This window comes from Jatropha curcas, chromosome 4 (genome assembly GCF_041381405.1).
Source record: "Jatropha curcas cultivar XTBG-Jc1 chromosome 4, XTBG_Jcur_1.0, whole genome shotgun sequence".
Taxonomy (NCBI): Eukaryota; Viridiplantae; Streptophyta; class Magnoliopsida; order Malpighiales; family Euphorbiaceae; genus Jatropha; species Jatropha curcas.
In genome coordinates this window covers 3,534,290-3,553,957 of record NC_143154.1, presented here as the reverse complement: position 1 = coordinate 3,553,957, position 19,668 = coordinate 3,534,290, and the positions used below count along the sequence as shown (strand labels likewise).

At 32.9% G+C, this 19,668-nt stretch overlaps 1 protein-coding gene across 2 annotated transcripts; it reads left to right on the top strand.

Moving 5' to 3' along the window:
• The first annotated feature begins 477 nt into the window (after nt 1–477).
• Nucleotides 478–19,099, top strand: LOC105639069 (protein MICRORCHIDIA 2). Of its 2 annotated transcripts, none has more exons than XM_012223008.4 (18): nt 478–1,014; nt 1,111–1,185; nt 1,435–1,469; nt 2,696–2,774; nt 2,894–2,983; nt 3,688–3,763; nt 4,915–4,993; nt 5,093–5,221; nt 7,621–7,719; nt 9,121–9,225; nt 9,315–9,464; nt 11,830–11,925; nt 12,164–12,215; nt 12,299–12,410; nt 14,777–14,957; nt 17,011–17,087; nt 18,224–18,266; nt 18,737–19,099. In XM_012223008.4, the coding sequence occupies exons 1-18, from the start codon at nt 714–716 to the stop codon at nt 18,854–18,856; spliced, it is 1,899 nt and encodes a 632-aa protein (XP_012078398.1). In that variant the 5' UTR covers nt 478–713; the 3' UTR covers nt 18,857–19,099. The 2 variants fall into 2 exon arrangements, with proteins under 2 accessions (XP_012078398.1, XP_012078397.1); XM_012223007.4 differs by having other exon boundaries at nt 14,777–14,966.
• Nucleotides 19,100–19,668: the final 569 nt, after the last annotated feature.

Sequence of the window (19,668 nt, the reverse complement as noted above, 5' to 3'; positions counted from 1 at the left end):
TGAACCTTTTTTCCTAACAAAGGTTAATGTCAAATTCATTTTATCTGATACTCCTTTCGTTCCAAAAAGATAGTTCGCTACGCATATTAAAAAATATGGTTAAAGTGCAATTTTATTCATATAACTTTTTTATTATGCGCATCTTAAATAATACATGAGTTAAATAATACATGAGTGTTGAAATAATAACTAATAATTAATAAAAATTATTAAAATAAGGTAAAATTTAACAAAAGTGTATTAAATAATTTAAAAATTACTATAATGAAAAAAAAGTAAATTATATTTTAAAATAAATAAAAAAAGATGAATTATCTTTTCGCCATCAAAGAATATAATAAAACATGGTTCATTCTTGAGATATCTTAAAGATTTTGAGACTATCAATATGGACAAAATTTGAAAGAAATAATCAATACATTTTTTAAATATCAAAAGAGTGTTTAAAATGCATCAAACTAAAATGTGTATGTTAAAGTGGAACTAGGGACAGAGCATCTGTTTTTTCCTTTCAATTTTATTTATTTTTCTTACCGGTGCACGGTAATGTTACTGGTATATAAATTTTGAAAGAGTTATGATTGGAGAGAGCTCCCGGTTTTCAGGCTACACCGGAGAATCAAATGCTAACTCTCAATCAAAACTGAAAAATTATGGTTTTCCTTTTTGTGACACAAATATATCGAAACCCTAAACACTAACACACAATAAAAATGCCTCATAAAAAAGAGCAGAAACCGCAACCGATCAATGTGGTACAAATCGATAGTAGCAGCGATGAAGACGATGATGGCGTAGCAGTGGTTATATCAACAACAACTAACAAATCCTCATCATTTTCATTGAAACCAAAACCAAAACCACACCCGCAGCAGAATCAGAGCTCTGAAGAAACCGTAGTAACACCACCTGCCCCGGCCCCGGTGCCGCAGTCTGAAAGTCTCCTTTGCCGCAGTTTCTGGAAAGCTCAAGCTTATGATGTGGTTCTCACAGCTAGAACTTCTCTGCCTACAGGTCTTAGTTTTTTAAGTTGCTTATTTATCATGTTTGTTTTAATCATTTATGGGAAACTTATGCCCTAGTTATTATCTTTTAATCCTTAATTTACAGGTGAGTTAGAACATGCAAGAGTTCATCCAAAGTTTCTTCATTCAAATGCAACTTCACATAAATGGGCTTTTGGAGGTAATTATTTTTTATAGTATCTTTTTTATTAATTTGTTAATCGGTAAAACAGAAGAAATAACGCTGACTTCAATTTTTTTATTTATTTTGTATTATTGTTAGCAGAATTGAAGTTAGTTTTGGCATAGCAAGCACCTGCTTCAAAATGTCACAGTACTCAAATAATAATATAAAATTTTAGTCATAAATTGTATTTACTTTGATTAAATTTCCTTTCTTATTCTTAATTATGTAATTGTGTTTTGACAGCAATTGCTGAACTACTGGATAATGCTGTTGATGAGGTACCGCTCAACTATTCAAGTCAAGTTGCATTTATTTTTTACTCATTAATTAATAATAAACAGTATTTTTATAATATGCCATACAATTATGCGTTTTTGTTTACCCTTTTCCTTGCTGCACATCAGTTATCTAAGTTCTGTATCACAATATGGATAGCTGAAACAGAAATTTAAGGCCTACCTTTCAGTTGATATTGGTATATGTGGAAAGAATGTAGGGCCATTAAACCAAAAGTTTAGAGATTTTGCATATGTTAGCTGATAATCAAATTTTGGAACTGTTAGTAAGGAAAGCGCTTGGGTTAGAGAAGAACTGTTGTGCTGCAATGATCAACATCTTGCAATTGCATAACTGAAGGTTCTGTTTTTCTGTTCTTCCCCTTCTCTTTCTCTTGTAGTTTATATATTGCACTGGCATTTCACAATTGTAGAAAGAAGGCTGATTTCCCTCCCTCTCTTAGACCAGCAGACTTTACTATTTCTTAATCCAAGCTTGAGATGTTTGATATGTGTTCGTTTTCCAATCCTGACTTCTGATTATGTTCACCTTAGTTGCAAGTTGCAATGTCATTCTTGTTGCTTTCTTAGTTGTTTGTTGTTCATTTTCTTTTTAGTCTTAGATTCATCTAGTTCTTTTTGATCTTTGGTTGATGGTAAAGGATAAATAAAATATAGTTGATAAGTTTTGGTGAGTTATTTTCTCCCAGATTTGAGTGTTGTGGGCTTCAGGAGGTAGTTGTTGTGTATGCATCCAGCTGCTTCCTTCAGTGTAGTTTGAGGAAGTGTGATAATTAATTCTTTTTGGGAGCAATCTTTTTTTCCCCCCGAGAGGGCGGTGCATGTGCCATATAATGGCAGTTTATTCTATTTAGATTATAAAAACTTTTAAGCTTCCTATACCGTTCTTTGAATATTTCTACATGGCTAGGTAACTACTCCAATTCTCATGCTAGAGTTGTAATTCAGTGTAAAAATCTGAACCATAAGCTTGAAAGAGCAAATATATCGAGGGAAGGGATGATTTAGTAATCTTTCTAAAAGAAAAGAGGCAACAGTACTACTTATCTTTTAGTTTCATATAACTATTCATATCTCTCCTGCTCCTTTTTTCTTTTTGGAGTGGACTAAGGGTACCAAACAACTTTTTCAACATTTTTTTTTGAGAATGTATACCAGCTATGGATTAGATGAGTAAACTGCATTCATGCGTCTGTTTTTGTTTTCAGATTCAGAATGGTGCAACCTTTGTGATGGTTGATAAAATTGATATCTTGAAGGACAACTCTCCTGCTTTATTGTTTCAAGGCATGCATCCATATGTGTCAACTGCTGCTATTGATCAAAGGATGCATTTCCATTCATGTGCCTTTTTTTTTTTTTTTTTTATTAATGTTGAAAGCCATAATTTCTTATGTTCTATACAGATGATGGTGGTGGAATGGATCCTGAATCTATCCGGAAATGCATGAGCTTGGGCTATTCTTCAAAGAAATCAAACAAAACGATTGGACAATGTAATTATCATGGTTTTCTTTTGAATGCAGCTTTTCACTCCATTTTGCATGATAGTTGACATTGTATGACTATTTTCTCTCTCTTAGACACATTTTCTTTTGTGTTATTTTCACCTTTTGGTTGTAAACTTCAGTTATGGATATCGAGATTTTTGTATTTACTTTCTGCATGATTTCTGTGTATCAATTTCCAAAATGATATTGGTGCTTAAAACTCTGAAATTAGTGGTTTGATTTGCTACTTGGCCTTTTCTGTTTCTCCATCGCTATTTGTTAATTTCTTAGGGAAGATCAATGTGGTAAGCTTGGTTAGGTTCTTCTGAGACCTGTACTCTCATGTCATTTCCAACTCAGGAGAATTGAGAAACTGAATTGTGTGCAAAAAAAAAAAATAAATAATAAAAAAATGAAGGGAATCAGGTTGGCCTGCAGAACTGGGGCTTTTTTATTGATCTTTTTTGGAACTAAAATAACTTTTTGCCTTAAGATCTTTTCTAATATGCTCCTGGCAAGTATTCTTAATGCTATATAAGCTGTATTATTGATGGTGCTGAGGTGGTAGTAATAATTAAGATAATTATTATGCAATATTGCTGATATATTTTCTTGGGATGTATGCTCTAATTGCAATCAAATTTGGTTATTCTGCTTTACTTGTATTCAACTCCTAGATTTTGCATTTCTTAAGGCTAGCATGTTTTCAGATGGTAATGGATTCAAGACTAGTACCATGAGATTGGGCGCTGATGTTATTGTTTTTAGCCGTGCTTCTCATGCAAGGTAATGTTTTGTTTTCCCCTCTTTTGCATATGCAACATCATATCTCAGCTGAATTTATGTGTTTTATGGAATGTCTATTGCTTATTCTTTTTATTCCTCTCTTTCTTTTCGGAATCATACCTTTTTGGTTATGCAATAGAGACTTTTTTATTTTGAGAAGATCTGTAATGTTGGGAAATCTCCTGATCAGTGCTTCGTAATGGATACATGTTCAATGAATTGATGAGTTGTAGAGTTTAGATAAGAACAGAGTTTGAGGTTGGGAAATTGAATTAAATTACATTCAGAAGTATTTGGTGCCTGATACCGTGCTATGGTATCACATGGTATTGTTTCAGCAATATTGTGAATGAAAGGAAGGAAGGGGGAGAAAGGGGAGACATGCTAGAAACTCATTCGTCCAAATAAATAAAAATACTCTTAATTCCATTATCAGACATCCCCCCTTCTTTCCCGATCTTCTTCTTCTCAAAAATGAAGAAACAAGGAACAAAGATTCCTAAACAAACTTTTCCTTGTTCAGTAAGGATTTTGAATCCATTAAATTAGAAGATTCCTAATGAAAATCAAAAGTTCCTAAACAATAATAAACCTATATTCCTGAATGGGAAGTTACATGATACTCCTAAATAGAAAAATCTAAATTATCAAACTTAAGGATAAAATCAAAGAAAGTTCTATATCTTTTTCTTGGAGTGCATCACCCCTTGCTTTCTTTTTACTTTAAATAATTGGATAAAGAAATATTGCAAGCATTTGATGATAGGACCACCCTTCCCACTTTTTAAATACACAGCTGGGCGTTTTCTTTCACTGTCTGATTTCTCTTTCAGTGGCATTTTTGTAAGAAAGGCATAACGTAATTGGTGTTTTGATTTCTTGACAATGGGTGTTATTGCCTGAAGCGGAATCTGGAGCAAATCCAAGTTGTATCTCTGTATACTTTTCCTATCTTGACATAATTTTGTTTGCTATAAAATGCTCACTTTCAGAAATCTTACAACTATGTTTGACATTTTATCCACGAGGGATGAAATTAATATAGCATCACTGTTCAGGAAAAAGGGGCAAACTATCATATGCATAAAACTATCTTGAAATCCAAGTCTTCATTTTTAAAGCTGATTTCTCTTTTTAAAATTTTCTTTTAGCAAAGCAACTCAGAGTGTTGGTCTTTTATCCTATACTTTTTTGCGGAAAACTGGGCAGGATGATGTTATTGTTCCTATGGTAATTCTTCTTATTCTTAATGTATAATTTCTGTTAAAGCATGTCTTAGTCATTACTTATTATCCTGACCTTGCGCTGTTGGTTTCACTTACATTTCAGGTAGATTTTGACATTTCTGGCCATTGGGCAGAACCAATAATTTATAGCTCACAAGATGATTGGTCTGCCAATTTGAAAACGATTCTTGAATGGTCTCCTTTCTCATCCAAGGATGAGCTTTTGCAACAGGTTTATTGAGTTAGTCTCAAGTTGAACTATGGAATGATTAAGTTTTATGTGTCTTGATTTTATTAACAAGGAGGACATTGTCTTCAGCACTATAGGCTCATTGCTCATCACTCAAAAGTTTCTAGGTGCATGATTTTTTGGTGATAAGCCAATTTGTTTGCCACTAGTAGAGAAAATGATTTGTTTCTTGTAGAATAGTTTTTTCAAAACACATTTTTTCTGCATTTTCTAGTTCTGGAGGAAAATTATTCAATGTAGATATATTCGACATTAGGGAATACTTTTCAAGGAAAATGGCTTCCCATTTCTTAAATAAGAATTTGGTTTATTGGACCTTCATAGGCGCAAAAGAAAAGAAAAGCTACAATAGAGCTTGATAGGCACATCCCAAAATTAGTAGATGTTTTAAGTATTTGAAGTACTATAATGGTGGACAAACTTCAGTAATTATCGATTTACCGAGCCAAACTGAGGTTGTTCGGTGAAAATGGTTTGGTAAATCGGTAAACAGTAAATGGTCAGTAAATTATTTAGACAAAATTCGGTAAAAGAACCCAAAAGCAAATGCATCTGCAGGTTCACCAATCATTGACGGCTCTAGAACTACTAATCCTACATAACATGCAATAGTACCTAGAATTACTACTGGAAAAATGTATAAAAGGTCATTGGGCCATGCAGGTTCTCCGTAATAATTCGACCCATTCCCTTAGCCAATTTAGCTTTTAATATAGGATCATTCAAGTCAGGTTTTTTCGTTTTAATTCTTTTTTTGGAAAAAAGCCAACCTTGCATGGTAAATCGGTCAATTCGGTAAATTGGTCGGTAAATGGTAAAACTTTATTGGTAAATCGGTAAATATGTAAATTGGTCGATAAATGGTAAATACTCAATCAATAAATTAGTAAATGGTTGACCAAATTGGTTGAATGTCCACCCCTCATATATAAATACATTGATATATATATATATATATATATATATATATATATATATATATATATATATATATATATATATATATATAGTTTGATAGCATTCTCAAATTATTTGAAACCTTGTTAAACACAATATTTTTCTTGAAGAAGCTAGGAAATGTTATTTGGATGCATTCGTAGAATTCTAGTGTGGGAAACGCATTTTCTTGTTGTTGGTTTTACCTATATCCTTAAGCATTTGCTAAAGGGCAAATGATATTGGTGTGGTCAACATTTACTTTTCAGCATAGTTCTTAGTTGGATGTATAATATTTTGGTGCAAATTATGCTAAGTGAACAATCTCATTGTGGAAGTTTGTGGGAATGTTCTTTTCAATATCCCATTTTGTTAATAGGTATGATTTTTTTTATACCATTAGAAGTTGGAATTACGGAGGAGCACTCTTGAGAGTGTTGGATTTTAGGCTAAGCAAAAGTCGAATATAATACATGCAAAGAAGAACGGCGTTGAGATTAGGGATTTTAGGCTAAGCAAAAGTAAGACATAATACTTGCATTGTGAGTTTTACTCCAATAAGCAAAATGGAGTTGAGGTTAGATTGGATGGCATTGTGGTGCCAAAGTGCAGTTAATTTAGATATCTAGGCTCTATTTTTAAGAAGGGCGATATGATGTATGGAGATATAATTCATGGAATTAAAATAGGATGTCTGAAAGGGAGGAGTGATGCAAGTGTGCTATGTGGTAGGAAGATATCTAACAAAGTGAAAGGCACTCTTTGTAAGATGGCAGTGAGACTTGCAATGTTATACTGGAGTAAATGTTGGGTATAAATGCCCAACATGTTCACAAGATAAATGTTGTAGAGATGCGAATGTTGAGATGGATATATGGTCACACATGATTGAATAAGATTAAAAATGACTACATTGGACAAAAGGTACATGTAGCACAACTCGGGATAAAATGAGAGAAGGATGTTTGAGATGGTTTGGTCATATCTTATATAGACCCTCTTATGTCCCAATCTGTACATGTGAAACATTGATGGTGGACGGTGCTAAATGGGGAAGAGGTAGACCTAGAACTATAATGAAGGAACTTGTTGCAAAAGATCTAAAGTCCCTTGACATTAGTGCATGTGTAGCTATAATGGAGTAGAGACAAATGATTCATATAGTCGACCCCAACTAGTTTGATTTATTCTTAGTTATTGTTGTTGTTATTTTATCATAGACAATGTATTGGTGACACCAGCCCACCACTGCCTCTGACATTAAATTCTTGCCTTATTACTTATTAGGATGTTTGCCTAATGCCATTACAGAGCCATAATGTTTGATGTCCTCACTGCATAATTTCACATAACATGTTTAAAGCATTAGATGGCTACTTTTTTCTACCTTAGGGATGCATTTACAAACATGCTTATGTGCGTCTCTAATTTGTTTTTGTTCCCAGTTTGAGGATATTGGACGACATGGAACAAAAATAATAATATACAACTTATGGCTAAATGATGAAGGCATCTATGAACTGAGTTTTGATGACGACGACGAGGTATGTTGTTTTGGCACAATGGTCTGTTTGACAACTTACTAGTTTTTTCATTTAATGTGTTTGTAATATGTTTTGCAAAATAATCTGCTTGCTATGGTATTGTTTCTGCGGAATCTATTACACTAAATTTAATATCTACCTTGTACCAAACGTTTGTCATTTTTACATTTTTGGAAAATTATACTTTTTAAAGCTGGAAAATTGTACTTATTTGGCTATTTTTGCTAAACGTTTTGGCTTTGCTTGATAAGGATTTGCTCACCTAGAATTTTTAGGACCTATATATTGGGGACTTGAAAAAGAAGGGTTTTCTTTGATTGCTTATGCTTATTTGACAAATATGCAAAGTTGCAAGTAAGAATCTTTCCTTGATATATTTTATTTGATTAGAAAGTTGTATATTAATTCCATCATAGTTTTCTGCTGAACATGAGTTGGCCTGAACCTTCTTTCATGTCTAAACAAAAATTGCATTAAATTTAGAAATCTCAGGAAGGTAAGGATCCAAAGGAGAGTCAGAGATTATACTTAGAAGGAGGTGGAGAAATCTGTATTCTTTTTTCTTTTTTCTCTTTTATTTTTTCACTGTTTAGGTTGGAAAAATATGCACACATCTTCACAAAGCTGATTTCATCTTTTAATATATTCTGAAGTAATAGGTGTTTTTGGCTTTTATGCGGACACATGCTTTAGAGAGGTTCCTTTTAGTGTTATTCAACTTGATATGAAAGCATTACTATTTTAGCTTTTCTTTATGCTCTTTTCTTTTGTTGTTTCCTGTGATTTTAGGAGTATCCTTTGTCATCCATGCTCACTCCCCTCCATTCTGTGCCAAGAAAAATTCCTTTCTTAAACTTTACAAATGCTTTGTCTTTAACCTTTTGGACTTAATTGTCTTAGCAAGCAAATTTTTCTAATGAAGTGTATTTTTAGTGGCAAGTTTCACGACATTAAGGTCTCCTTTTTGTAGGTTAAAATGTGGAGTTTTTTTTTTTTTTTTCTTTTTCTATTTAAATTATAGCATTATTAATTAAGGAAAAGTCTGTTTTTGGGTTTCCTACTAAGGACACCATCAAAATCATTTTCAAGCATGATATCATCATAAAAATATGAATAAATAGCTGACTTACTGTTGGAAAATTAAATAACGACATCAAAAAAATCCACTTTCCTTTATAGGTTTTGATTTATGACAAAAATATCCCAAATGACCATAAAGGCATTTCAGTGAGAGATTCTAACCAAAAATACTTAATTAAAATAACTAAAATACATTTAAGCATGCATTGTGAAACTTCAACACAAATAGAGTGGAAGTTTTGAGCCCGTTAGTGTTATTAATCCCTATTTGTTTTGAGGACCCGTGTTCCATTCAAATATATATATTGATATTTGATGTAGGATATACGTTTGAGGGACGAAGCTAGTTGTGCTGGTCAAAAACTAAATAAAAAAGTTGTTGAACTTCAATCTCATATTTCTTATCGCATTCGCTATTCATTAAGGGTAAGCTTTCAAATATTTTGTCCTTGTATTTGATTTCTATTCTTTAGTATTACTTTCTTGACTTGTAAAAACATTTTTTCTTTCTACAGGCTTATGCTTCAATTTTATACCTAAGAAAGTTCACAAACTTCAGTATTATATTAAGGGGGAAGCCTGTAGAGCAGTTCAATATTGCAGATGACTTGAAATACTCAAAACTGGTGACCTACAAGCCTCAGCTTGGAATGGCATCAAAAGAGGTAAGATACATAGTAAAAAGCAAGGGACATGCTTTTTTCCCTGAAAAAAGAAAACACAGGAAACAAACCGAAGCCCGACTCAAGTCTGGCCTGACCTTATTTCCTCCTCTAGTTGCTGGGTGCTCACATCTTTGCTAATGTTTTCTCTCTTACCTGCTGTTTATGGCTTGACTAACAACATACAATCTTATTCACTTTGACTAATGATAACAACTATTCATTGAAAAAAAAAAACCCAAATCTTTGGTGTTAGTGGTGGTCTTGAAGACGATTTAGGAATTATTCTTTAGCATAATTGTTGTTCAGTATAATGAAAATTTTATAACTAGAAGTTCTTTGCATATTTTAGTAATTGTGAATATCTCAAGATAAAACTAATTTACAAGAAATATGTTGAGATGTGAATCATATTCAACAGAAGATACTGCATGCTAAAATTTTCAGGGATAGGGAATGTCTTCTCACTGGGGAAGGTTTTTTTTTTTTTTTTGGGGGGGGGGGGGTGTTTGTCTCTCTTGTCAAACGACTCAAGAAAGATTTTTCAGGCCCATAATATGGTACCGGTTGGATTGCCCAAGGCTGTTCTAATTATGAATAATATTTTATAATTGTGAGTTTCTCCTATTCCCATTTGTAAAGGAACAATCTAACATCTCTATAAGTAGGTCCATGCACTGTTCTCCCTCATTGTTAAAAGGTAAAAATTGCAGGTGTTCTCTATGGATGTAGGCACATTGCTGAGTCATGTAAAAATCCCAGTGTCTTGTTCTCCTTTCTCTTTGTACGTCTCTTATACTATTTTCTGTTTGAGTTGCATGCCTCTGATTTCCAGCAAACTCTTCAAAAGCAGTTAGGGCATTAAGTAAGCCAAGTTCAGCTTACTTTTTGAACTTGTGCGAAATCAACTTATTTAAACCTTGAAACCAACTAACTCGTAAATTCACATGTAACTTTTTTTTTTCTTTTTTTTTTTTTTTTTTTTTGGGGCGAAAGTATCCTACTGAAAAAAGATAGCATTTTGAATGACGTATCACTTACAATTTTGTTCCAGACATCATGCATTCTATCATGTCTTACTATATTAATATTAAGGGTAAAAATGCTAAAACCTTCCTGAAGTTTTCTATTGTGAATGCTTAATAGTCCCTCTTCTTTAAAAGTGGTGATTGTCCTTTTAATTTCACCACCCTTTACTACTTGCATTAAAATTTGTTATATATTTCATCCAACATTTTAGTCCTTCAGTTTTCATGTGAAACCACTTTTCAATCCCTATAAAGTGAAAAGGTGGAGGACTAACATGTTATATCATTTTAAAAGTAAGGTACTAAAAGATTATTGTACTTCAAAATGTGAGGGACTAAAATTTATTATAAGTACTAAATTATAGTGAAATTCAAAAGTTGAGGACCATTTAATGTGCTTTCATAAAAGGAGGGAGCTATGTATTAATTTTGCTAAACTTCAAGGGGTTTTGTAATTTACCCTAAAATTATAATGATTGTTGAAGCTGTTGATATTTTCTTTAAAGTTTCACTAGCAACTTGACTACTTAAAGTTGTTAAGGACTGTTGATACTAACAAATAAGTTGTGAGACTTGGCTCATCAAGAAATTGTTTCAAGTCTTCTAGTTAAAACCATGAGCAATTCCAAGCCTTAAAATGAAGCCAGTTTAATGGACAAGCCAAACATGAACAGATAGCTTTTTGCTTGTAACTGTCGTTTTAGAAATAAGTTAATTTACGCATAATTACAGGAAATTTTTACCAACGAGTTCAGGTGGCATATCTTGACTCAAATCTGCACATCTGCTGTCTAAAAACAATCCAATTCTTGAATTTTGCCATATTCTGCCTCATCTTGCAAGGTGATGAAGAGAAATTTGTGTTTTGGGTGCGTTTGCTATCCAATTGATGCAAAATCTCAAAATTTCTGCTTATGCATTTTATAGAACTTGGTTTTTGTGCAATGTCCTATATTTTATTTATTTATTTATTTATTTATTTTAATTTCTTTTAAATGTTCATTCTATATAAGTTTATGTATGCTAACAAATTTGAACTTTTTGAATGGATTAATACCTTCACACCACATTGGGAGGAGAATTTTTCAGTACTGTTGCTAGTTTTTTGCATGAATGTATCATCTCCGTTTTTATTCTTTTTTAATTATATCTTCTGCATCTCCTTGATGGTCTTTTCAGAACAAAAGGAAATTTATATGCCTAACATATGTCTAATATCTTATGGTTTCTTTGGAATAATCATTTGTTTGCAAAGTCTGAGAACTCAATCTATTTTGAGCATCTTAGTTGTTTGATCAAAAGGCATGTGTGTTTGAGTTTTTCTTTTTGGTGGCTGCTAGGTTGCTGCTGTGGAAACAAGTATTGGTTTCATCAAAGAGGCACCTGCTCTTTGTATTTCTGGATTCAACGTATACCATAAAAATCGCCTGATAAGGGTATCCCTTAGTAACTTCCACACGTCTTTTTGTGCCTTGTTCTATATCCATGAATATAGTTGCAATGGCATGTTTGATGTAGATGAATATTGTTAAAATTTGGGTTTTAACCTCTGTGATCAATTAGCAAGTTCAATAAACTTTTATGGTTTAAACATAGTTCATGTCTTTGTCTTGAATAAAAGTAGCATAGTTGCTTTTTCTAAACTAATTAGTTGGGCTGTTTTCATTTTCACAGCCCTTCTGGAAAGTCACCAGCGATGGTAGTTCGAAGGGGAACGGTGTTGTTGGTATTCTACTTTCGTCTACATTTTTCTGTTCCAAAGTATTTCCTTAAATTTTCTTTAATAGCTGCTTTGTCGATATATTACAGGAGTCCTTGAAGCAAATTTTATAGAACCAGCACATGATAAGCAAGACTTTGAGAGGTCATCAGTGTTCATTCGACTGGAAGCCAAACTTAAACAGATATTGACGGATTACTGGTTTGTAATGTTCTTGTGGATCTTCGAATTTCTTTATGTGGAACACTATGATTTGCATAACCAATATCATTAGTCAATTAAGTATAGCATCCTGTAAGAATTCGAGCGAATGATATTCACTAACATTATGTTTGTGCGTAACCATTCCTCATTCTAGTGTTTGCATCTTGGAAGAATTAGAGTTGATGATAGTAAAAGGACCCCCACCACTTGCTTGCCATCTTTTTATTGGTTACTACTCCTTTTCCTCTCTGCTGGCAATATTAATTCTTCTTTCAATGGTCCATACCATAAACCCCTAACTAGGATCTTTATCATCATTATCAAATTAGGGTGTAATTGCAATTAGGTTAGGAATTTAGGGTTCCCAGGATACAAAGATGGATTTAGGTGAAAATAGAGAAGATTAAGAGAGATGTTTGAAGCATTCAGCTCGATTATTCCTTCAAGCTTGTTAGTATATATAAATAAATCCCATATTTGCTGGCCCAATCATAGCCTTGATTCATACCCTAATTACAGCACATCAATCCCATGATAATAGCTGTGTAGTCACCTAATTACAGCCCTAAATTATAGCCTTAATTCCTGCCTCAACCACAGCACATCAGTCCCACAGTTATATTCTTGAACTCTAGCTTTAATAACAGCATCCTAACAAATTTTACATTCCCCCTTAAGCTGGAGCATACATGTCATATGCTCCTAGCTTGTTACAAATATATTCAATCCAAGGACCTCTGAGAGATATAAGAAGGATATCTGCCAACTGATTGTTTGAATTGACAAAGGAGGTAGTAATACATCCTGACTCAATTTTCTGGTTGATGATGTGATAATTTGTCTCTATATGTTTTGTTCTTTTGTGAAATATTAGATTTGAGGCATTATAAAATGCAGCTTGATTGTTACATATCAATATCATTTGTTTGATTTCTCCATATTTTAATTTTTGAAGAAGTTGCTTCAACCAAACAAGTTCACAGGTGGCTAATCCCATGGCTTAGTGTTCTACTTCTTCACTTGATCTGAACACAATGTCTTGCTTTTTACTCTTTGAAGATATTAAATTCCCTCCAATCATAACACAATGGGGATTGGAGAAATTGACTAAACACACTTATAATAGCAAAAGAATATTCTCCGTATTCTTTGGTTCATCAACATTGTGAAGAATTTTCAGTTAAGTTATGCTATAGCAAAAATATAAGACTCTTGGATTTCTTCACTCCTAAGAAAATGTTCATTCTTCAGCTCATTTCAAATTACTTCAATTGGTGCACCCAAAAAATAGGCCAACTTGTACTTTTTGCTCAATTTCTCGGCGGAGTCAAATTCTCATTAGTACGAGTTAAAGGAATGGTCCTCCGGCCTCGGATTTCGATATGAAGGGCACGCCAAACGTAAATACCCTCTTCACGTGTGATTGTTTGATAGTTGAGCTTACGAACCGATCTTTGATATCTATCTGAGTCTTCCAATGGCTTCTCCTGTCTAAAAACAAGTTTAACATTTGGATCCACGGGAGTATCCGCATGTTTGCAATTTAACATGCTGTCCAGAGCATATTTCCTTTGTAAAATATCAATGCTGTCTTGGATTGTGCCACTTCATTTCCCAGAAAATGCTTAAGCTTTCCTAAACCTTTGGTTTGAAAATGACTAAACAAATGTTGTTTGAGTTGAGAAATCCCTTCATGATCATTGCCTGTTATAACTATATCATCAACATAAACCACTAAGTAAATACATTTACCATGGTCTTCATGTGGATCAACAACTGAGTGCTAGGGAAGAATATGAATCATCTAACTACCAAAACCAAAAAAAAGACTAATATAGCAAAATTATCACACCCCTCTTACTTTACATCTACTCTTTCTCTCAAAACTAAGACCCATTTCTTATCTTTTATCCTCTTTGTTGCTGAGACCTCAAATTGAGCTCAACAGGGAGAGGAAAACGCCACCACAATCATCATAACTAAATCAAAACAAGAATAATCCACATGGAAAAATAGAGTGAGTGATGGTGCTGAAGCCAGAGTTTATGATTGCTTGTCCAAAGGAGAGGCTGCAGCAGCAGTTGGAGTTGGAAATGAAGGAGTGCATGGTGAAGAGAGAGAGATTAAATATGGCAATAGGGGTACCAAAAAGTATTAATCTAGTAGGGCCTGTACCATTTTTTTATTGATTCGTATCGGGCTCGAATCAAGTCATCAATCATTGCTCTTATTAATAATCATCCACAATGATCAATTAATGGATGCTTTATGGTTTTGTTAATGAATAAATTCATGAACTGTTGCTGAATATGTATATCTAATATTTGGAAGCTGATTTTTTTTTTTTTTTGCCCTTTTGACAGGAATAATCACTGCCATTTAGTCGGATATCAGTATGGTCTGGCACAAAAGAAACATTCTGCTAAATCAAGGATGCCATTGTCTATCAACCAGCTTGATGAAGAAGAAATGCATCTCGATCAACCTCGTAATGATGGCCAAATTAATTTTCCTTTGGAACATCCGATTACTGGGTCTGCAGACGTAAGTGATGTACGTCCTTTCTTATTTCATTTGCAAATTTAATTTCATTATACCAGAGAGGCATGAGCACAGGCCATCTGCAACGAGTTGAGTCTAATTCTAATCTTTAATAAAATCTTTTGGTTGAGACCAGTGTGCTTTTGTGTTCTAGGCATTCAGATGCCTACGATATAACAGTTGAGAGAGAGAGAGAGAGAGAGAGAGAGAGAGACCAATTGTTTCTGACCAGCATGCTTTTGGTTTTATGTTCCGGGTGTTCAAATGTCTACATATCATTGTATATAGGTATAATATTAAAAAGATACTACATATATATTTAGTTTAAACTATTTAAAAAAAAGACTCATCCAATATACATAGCTATGGTCCTTCTTATATTATAATTTGATTGGACAAGTTATCCTAGCTTAATGGAAAACGAAAACCCAATTAATGGATTCTTGTATTAGGTGCCATGTCAATTTAATGGCTAAGCGTGACAACATGATTTAGTACATATACAATTAAAATTTTGTGGTACTTACTATTAGTTTTAAATTATTTAGTAACACTTATTTGTATATCACCTAAATTTTCGATTAAATTAAAATTTACTTAAATTTTTAACTTGAAAATTTGCATTGGATATAATAAGTCGATAAATTTTTAATTTTTTTGCTATTGAGAAACTTTATCACTTAAATTTTCATTGTTCAAAATTCAAATATTAAATTTTTAATTTTATTAAACACCCTTTAAGTTTAACCATATCAAAATCATTTATTCTTTCCAAGTTAATTTGACACATAAAGTCATTAGCAATGCATGTCAAGGTCCTCTAGCTTTTCCTCATTATTTTTTTTTTTTTTCAATTTTTTTGGTCATTATGTCTTGTATTTTGAATTTGAGAGACATTTTTTTAAAACTAAACATAGCAGTGACCAATGGCAAAAGAGGATGAGGGCTGAGGCGCCAATTGGTTCAGATCAGCTTGCTTTTTATGTTCTAGGTGTTCCATGTCTATACAATATAGACATAGGGAGAGATTGTTGTGGGAGGGGTGGTGGGGGTTTGCAGAGAGATGACTGCCTCTCACAAGAAATAGGTAAAATATTATCTTCTATTGTGGTGGAAGAGAGAGAGAGAGATTTGTGGGGGACGCGGCCTGTGGGGGTTGGGTGCGCAGAGAGCTGACTGCCTCTCATAAGGAGTAGGCCTAATAAAATACTTTTTTTCCAGTTTTAGTTTGATTCCTAAATTTAATGTAAACTGTAAATAGTTTGAATTACAATGAGATAGAAATAAAATGTTCAGTTAAAATTAAAGTCTAAATGATCAAATTAAATCAACTGTTAATCTGAACATAGTTGGTACAAGCAGATCTTTTTTCTCCATTCTGCTAGGTTAAGACCTAATAAATGGGAAATAAAAATTACAGTTATTCTTCCATTGTGGCATGCTCAAGTGATCGCTTTTTTTGGATGGTAGTTTCAATTTTCTCAAGGTATTGGAACCTGAAATTGCAAATACTTTTTATGTCAAGTTTTAGTCTGTGTTGGGGAATCATTTAAATATATGGATATGTACTTGACGTGGGATTCAAATTTAGTTGATAGACAAGTTGACTGTGGCAAATCAATCTGAGATGGCGTCTAAAATCCCATAATAGTTGCTGCTAACTAATGAGTTTGTCTATTTGTCATGATGCATGGCTAATGGGCAGAAATGTGAAGCAGAAGCTTAGGTTTGAACACCTAAATACTACAATTCAACCAAAACTAGTGTGCCTATGGAGGGTCAAGCTTATTTGGAGAAATAAAATAGAAAATCAACAAACTGCCTTAAGAAACATAAAATTACATAGTCTGCTACTCATAGAATGGCTGAAGAATGAATAAGTGAAAGTATGTCCTATCTATACCGGCTTGCTTTCATAATTAGGGCTTCAGCTACACCTGATGAGAGGAATATTTTCTGTTCAGAATGCCTATTCTGTTTATTGATATCTTAGTGGATGAGCAATATTTTTCACTTGTCTAATTACAATTCATGGTTAAATGCCTCTTTTTTGTAGGGATCACTCGATGAAGATATTGCTGGGTTCATATCAATTGATCAGATTTGTGAAGAGAACATACAACTTTTTATGAGGTGGATTATTTTATTTTCAATCTAGCAATTTCTGAATAATCATGTTATATATTGATTCCTTCCATCTTCAGTTGCTAGGATATACATGCTTTTCGCAAAATTTACTTCCAGCAGTACTCCAATTCAAATGTGACCATTTTGAGGAAGAAAAACATTTTGCCTCTTACGTTATAGTGGCGCAAGAATAACATGCAGTTATAACAAGGGATAAATATCAAATTGTAGAACTAATTAATTACCTTGGGATTCTTTATTTTATGAAAGAACAAAGAATGATTAGAGGCATTGAACATATGGTCACTTTTAGTGTATGTTCAGCCCATTCTCTAGCTGTTAAAGTTCAACACAAATATCCTACCATAAAGGAAATTGTATGTCTAGCTTAAGTTAAACAGTCCATACCAGATGTGAATTGGGTTCATCAGTCATCATTTTGGTCAACCATGTGCTTGGGAAGCATAATCGTGCTACTTAAAGTTGCATCCTTTATATCATTGGCAAGGCTTGCTGTGATATTAATGCAACCTGACAGTGGTTGTAGGAGCAAAGGATCCCATCTTAGTGTTTAGGTGGAGGAATAAGAATTTAAAAAATGAAGGTATTGGAATTTATAAGTAGATATTAAAATCTAGTGATTGAAATAGAGAAGAGAAACATAATAAATAGCTTGTAGAGTTTAACTGCTGTGATAGGAAAAAGAATACACATCCAAGCAAACAGTTTGTGGTGTAAATGGAATTGTTCTTTAATAGAATGCATTTTGGTAGACAGGGCAAATGCACTGTACTGGGTATGCATGAAGCCTTCAACTTTCTTCTTGTTTTCTCTGAAAATGACAGCTTTTGGCTTGATCAGCTTAAGGGATATTTAGACCGTTAAATTAGATTTTATTCATACATTGTCCTATCTGGGCTATCGACATAAACTATTCATGGCCGTTCAATTGATCAATTTATTTTTCCTTCATATATTTTAAATACAAGGAACAGATATAGAGGTTTAATTGGACCTTTCTTCTCGGGACCTTGTGATATCTTCCTTGATGTTCCTATTTATTTATTTTTTACAATTAGCCGATTATGTATTAATTGTCTCAAATACATTTGTTGTTAAATTGCATCTAATGCCTTCTACAGGTGTGAGGAACACAGGCAGAAAGAGGCTGAGTTAAAACGCCTGGTAGGTATCTTTAAGCTGGAAACATGACCTTTTGCAAGTTTTTTGATAAATGTTTATGAAAACACCATCGAGGCCCATCGTATTTTGTCTATTGAGCCTTTGAAATCTGTGTTTTTTGTTTTTTTTTTTTATGACATTCAGGACATTTTTGTGCCAAAGTAAAATTCATTAACCTGTGGAAATTATTCAAGCTAAAAAAGAGGAGGAACTCATTTTTGTGCCCTTGAACTTCGTTATTAGCAGCACAATTTTTTTGAAAAGCAACACAACTTTTTAGTAATTTGTGAAATATTGTCAACAAATTTCTCATCAATTTTACTTTTGCAATAAGTAAAATGAAAGTTGATGGGCTTAATGCTGAGAAATAAAAATTTGGAGGCTCAATGGACAAAGCATGACAAATCCAAGGGTTCCGGAGTACTTTTCTTCAAATGTTTATATAGTGATGTTTATGTTGGCCAAATTATCAGGTAACAGACTTGGAGAAAGAATTGGAACAAGAGAAGAGGAAGCTTGCTCAACTTTCTGTGCACTTGGAGACGAAGAAGAAACAGAAGGCATTAGAACAGCAAACCCATAAAGTTTCATAATGATACTAAACTGTTACTTGTAATGTTTTTTAGGTTTTGTAAAGCTCAGTTGTGGTACCAATTTACCAACTTTGTAGTGTATAGAAATGCCAAAGTCTATTGTGAGAGTGTGCATCCGAGATTGAATTGCAAGAAACAGATGATCCAATGGGTTTTAAATACCTCAAATTTTATGCCTTGCAATTTTACCCCAGATTATGTAAAAATGCTATTTAACCCTAATTTGAAAATCTTAGTTTCAAATTTATCTTGCAGGTAAAAATGAGAAAAAAAAAAAAAAACAAAAGAAAGAAAGTTCTCATTTTATTATTTATCTAAATAGAGAATTAACTTTTTCAACTGTTTTTAATTTTCTCTTTCCCGATATGTTACAGTCTCTTAATTTTCTTCCCTAGATTTATTTTCTCCCCTCAATATGATTATGGCTTCCTGAGCTTTTAACTTGTAAAATCGTATTTGTTGAACATTATAGCTTCCAAAATGATTCTTATTGAACGCTTACGATGTAAATACTACACATTAAATTTAAATCTCATTAAATTTAATTATGGATAATTGAAATATAAATTCTACACATTAAATTTTTAATTGTGTAATTGAAATATGTAATTTTATACGTTAACTCTTCCTCTAAAATGTAAAATTGTCTTTAATAACTTTCTTGATTAAATAATGAAAAAAAAAAAAAAGAGTGATTTGTTTTAGTGTTGCAAATAAATGGGATATTAAGAGATTTGATTAGGGGATAAAAATTTAAATTTTGGAAACTCAATTTTACACCCTTAACTATGCTCCATTTTTAAATTTTGTGT

Bases quoted from the DNA above. Each gene is read 5' to 3' on its own strand.
- LOC105639069 (XM_012223007.4), top strand. From the start codon at position 714: ATGCCTCATAAAAAAGAGCAGAAACCGCAACCGATCAATGTGGTACAA. The intron at 2,984-3,687 runs GTAATTATCATG...GCATGTTTTCAG, and splicing joins AAACAAAACGATTGGACAAT to ATGGTAATGGATTCAAGACT. The intron at 12,216-12,298 runs GTATTCTACTTT...GATATATTACAG, and splicing joins GAAGGGGAACGGTGTTGTTG to GAGTCCTTGAAGCAAATTTT.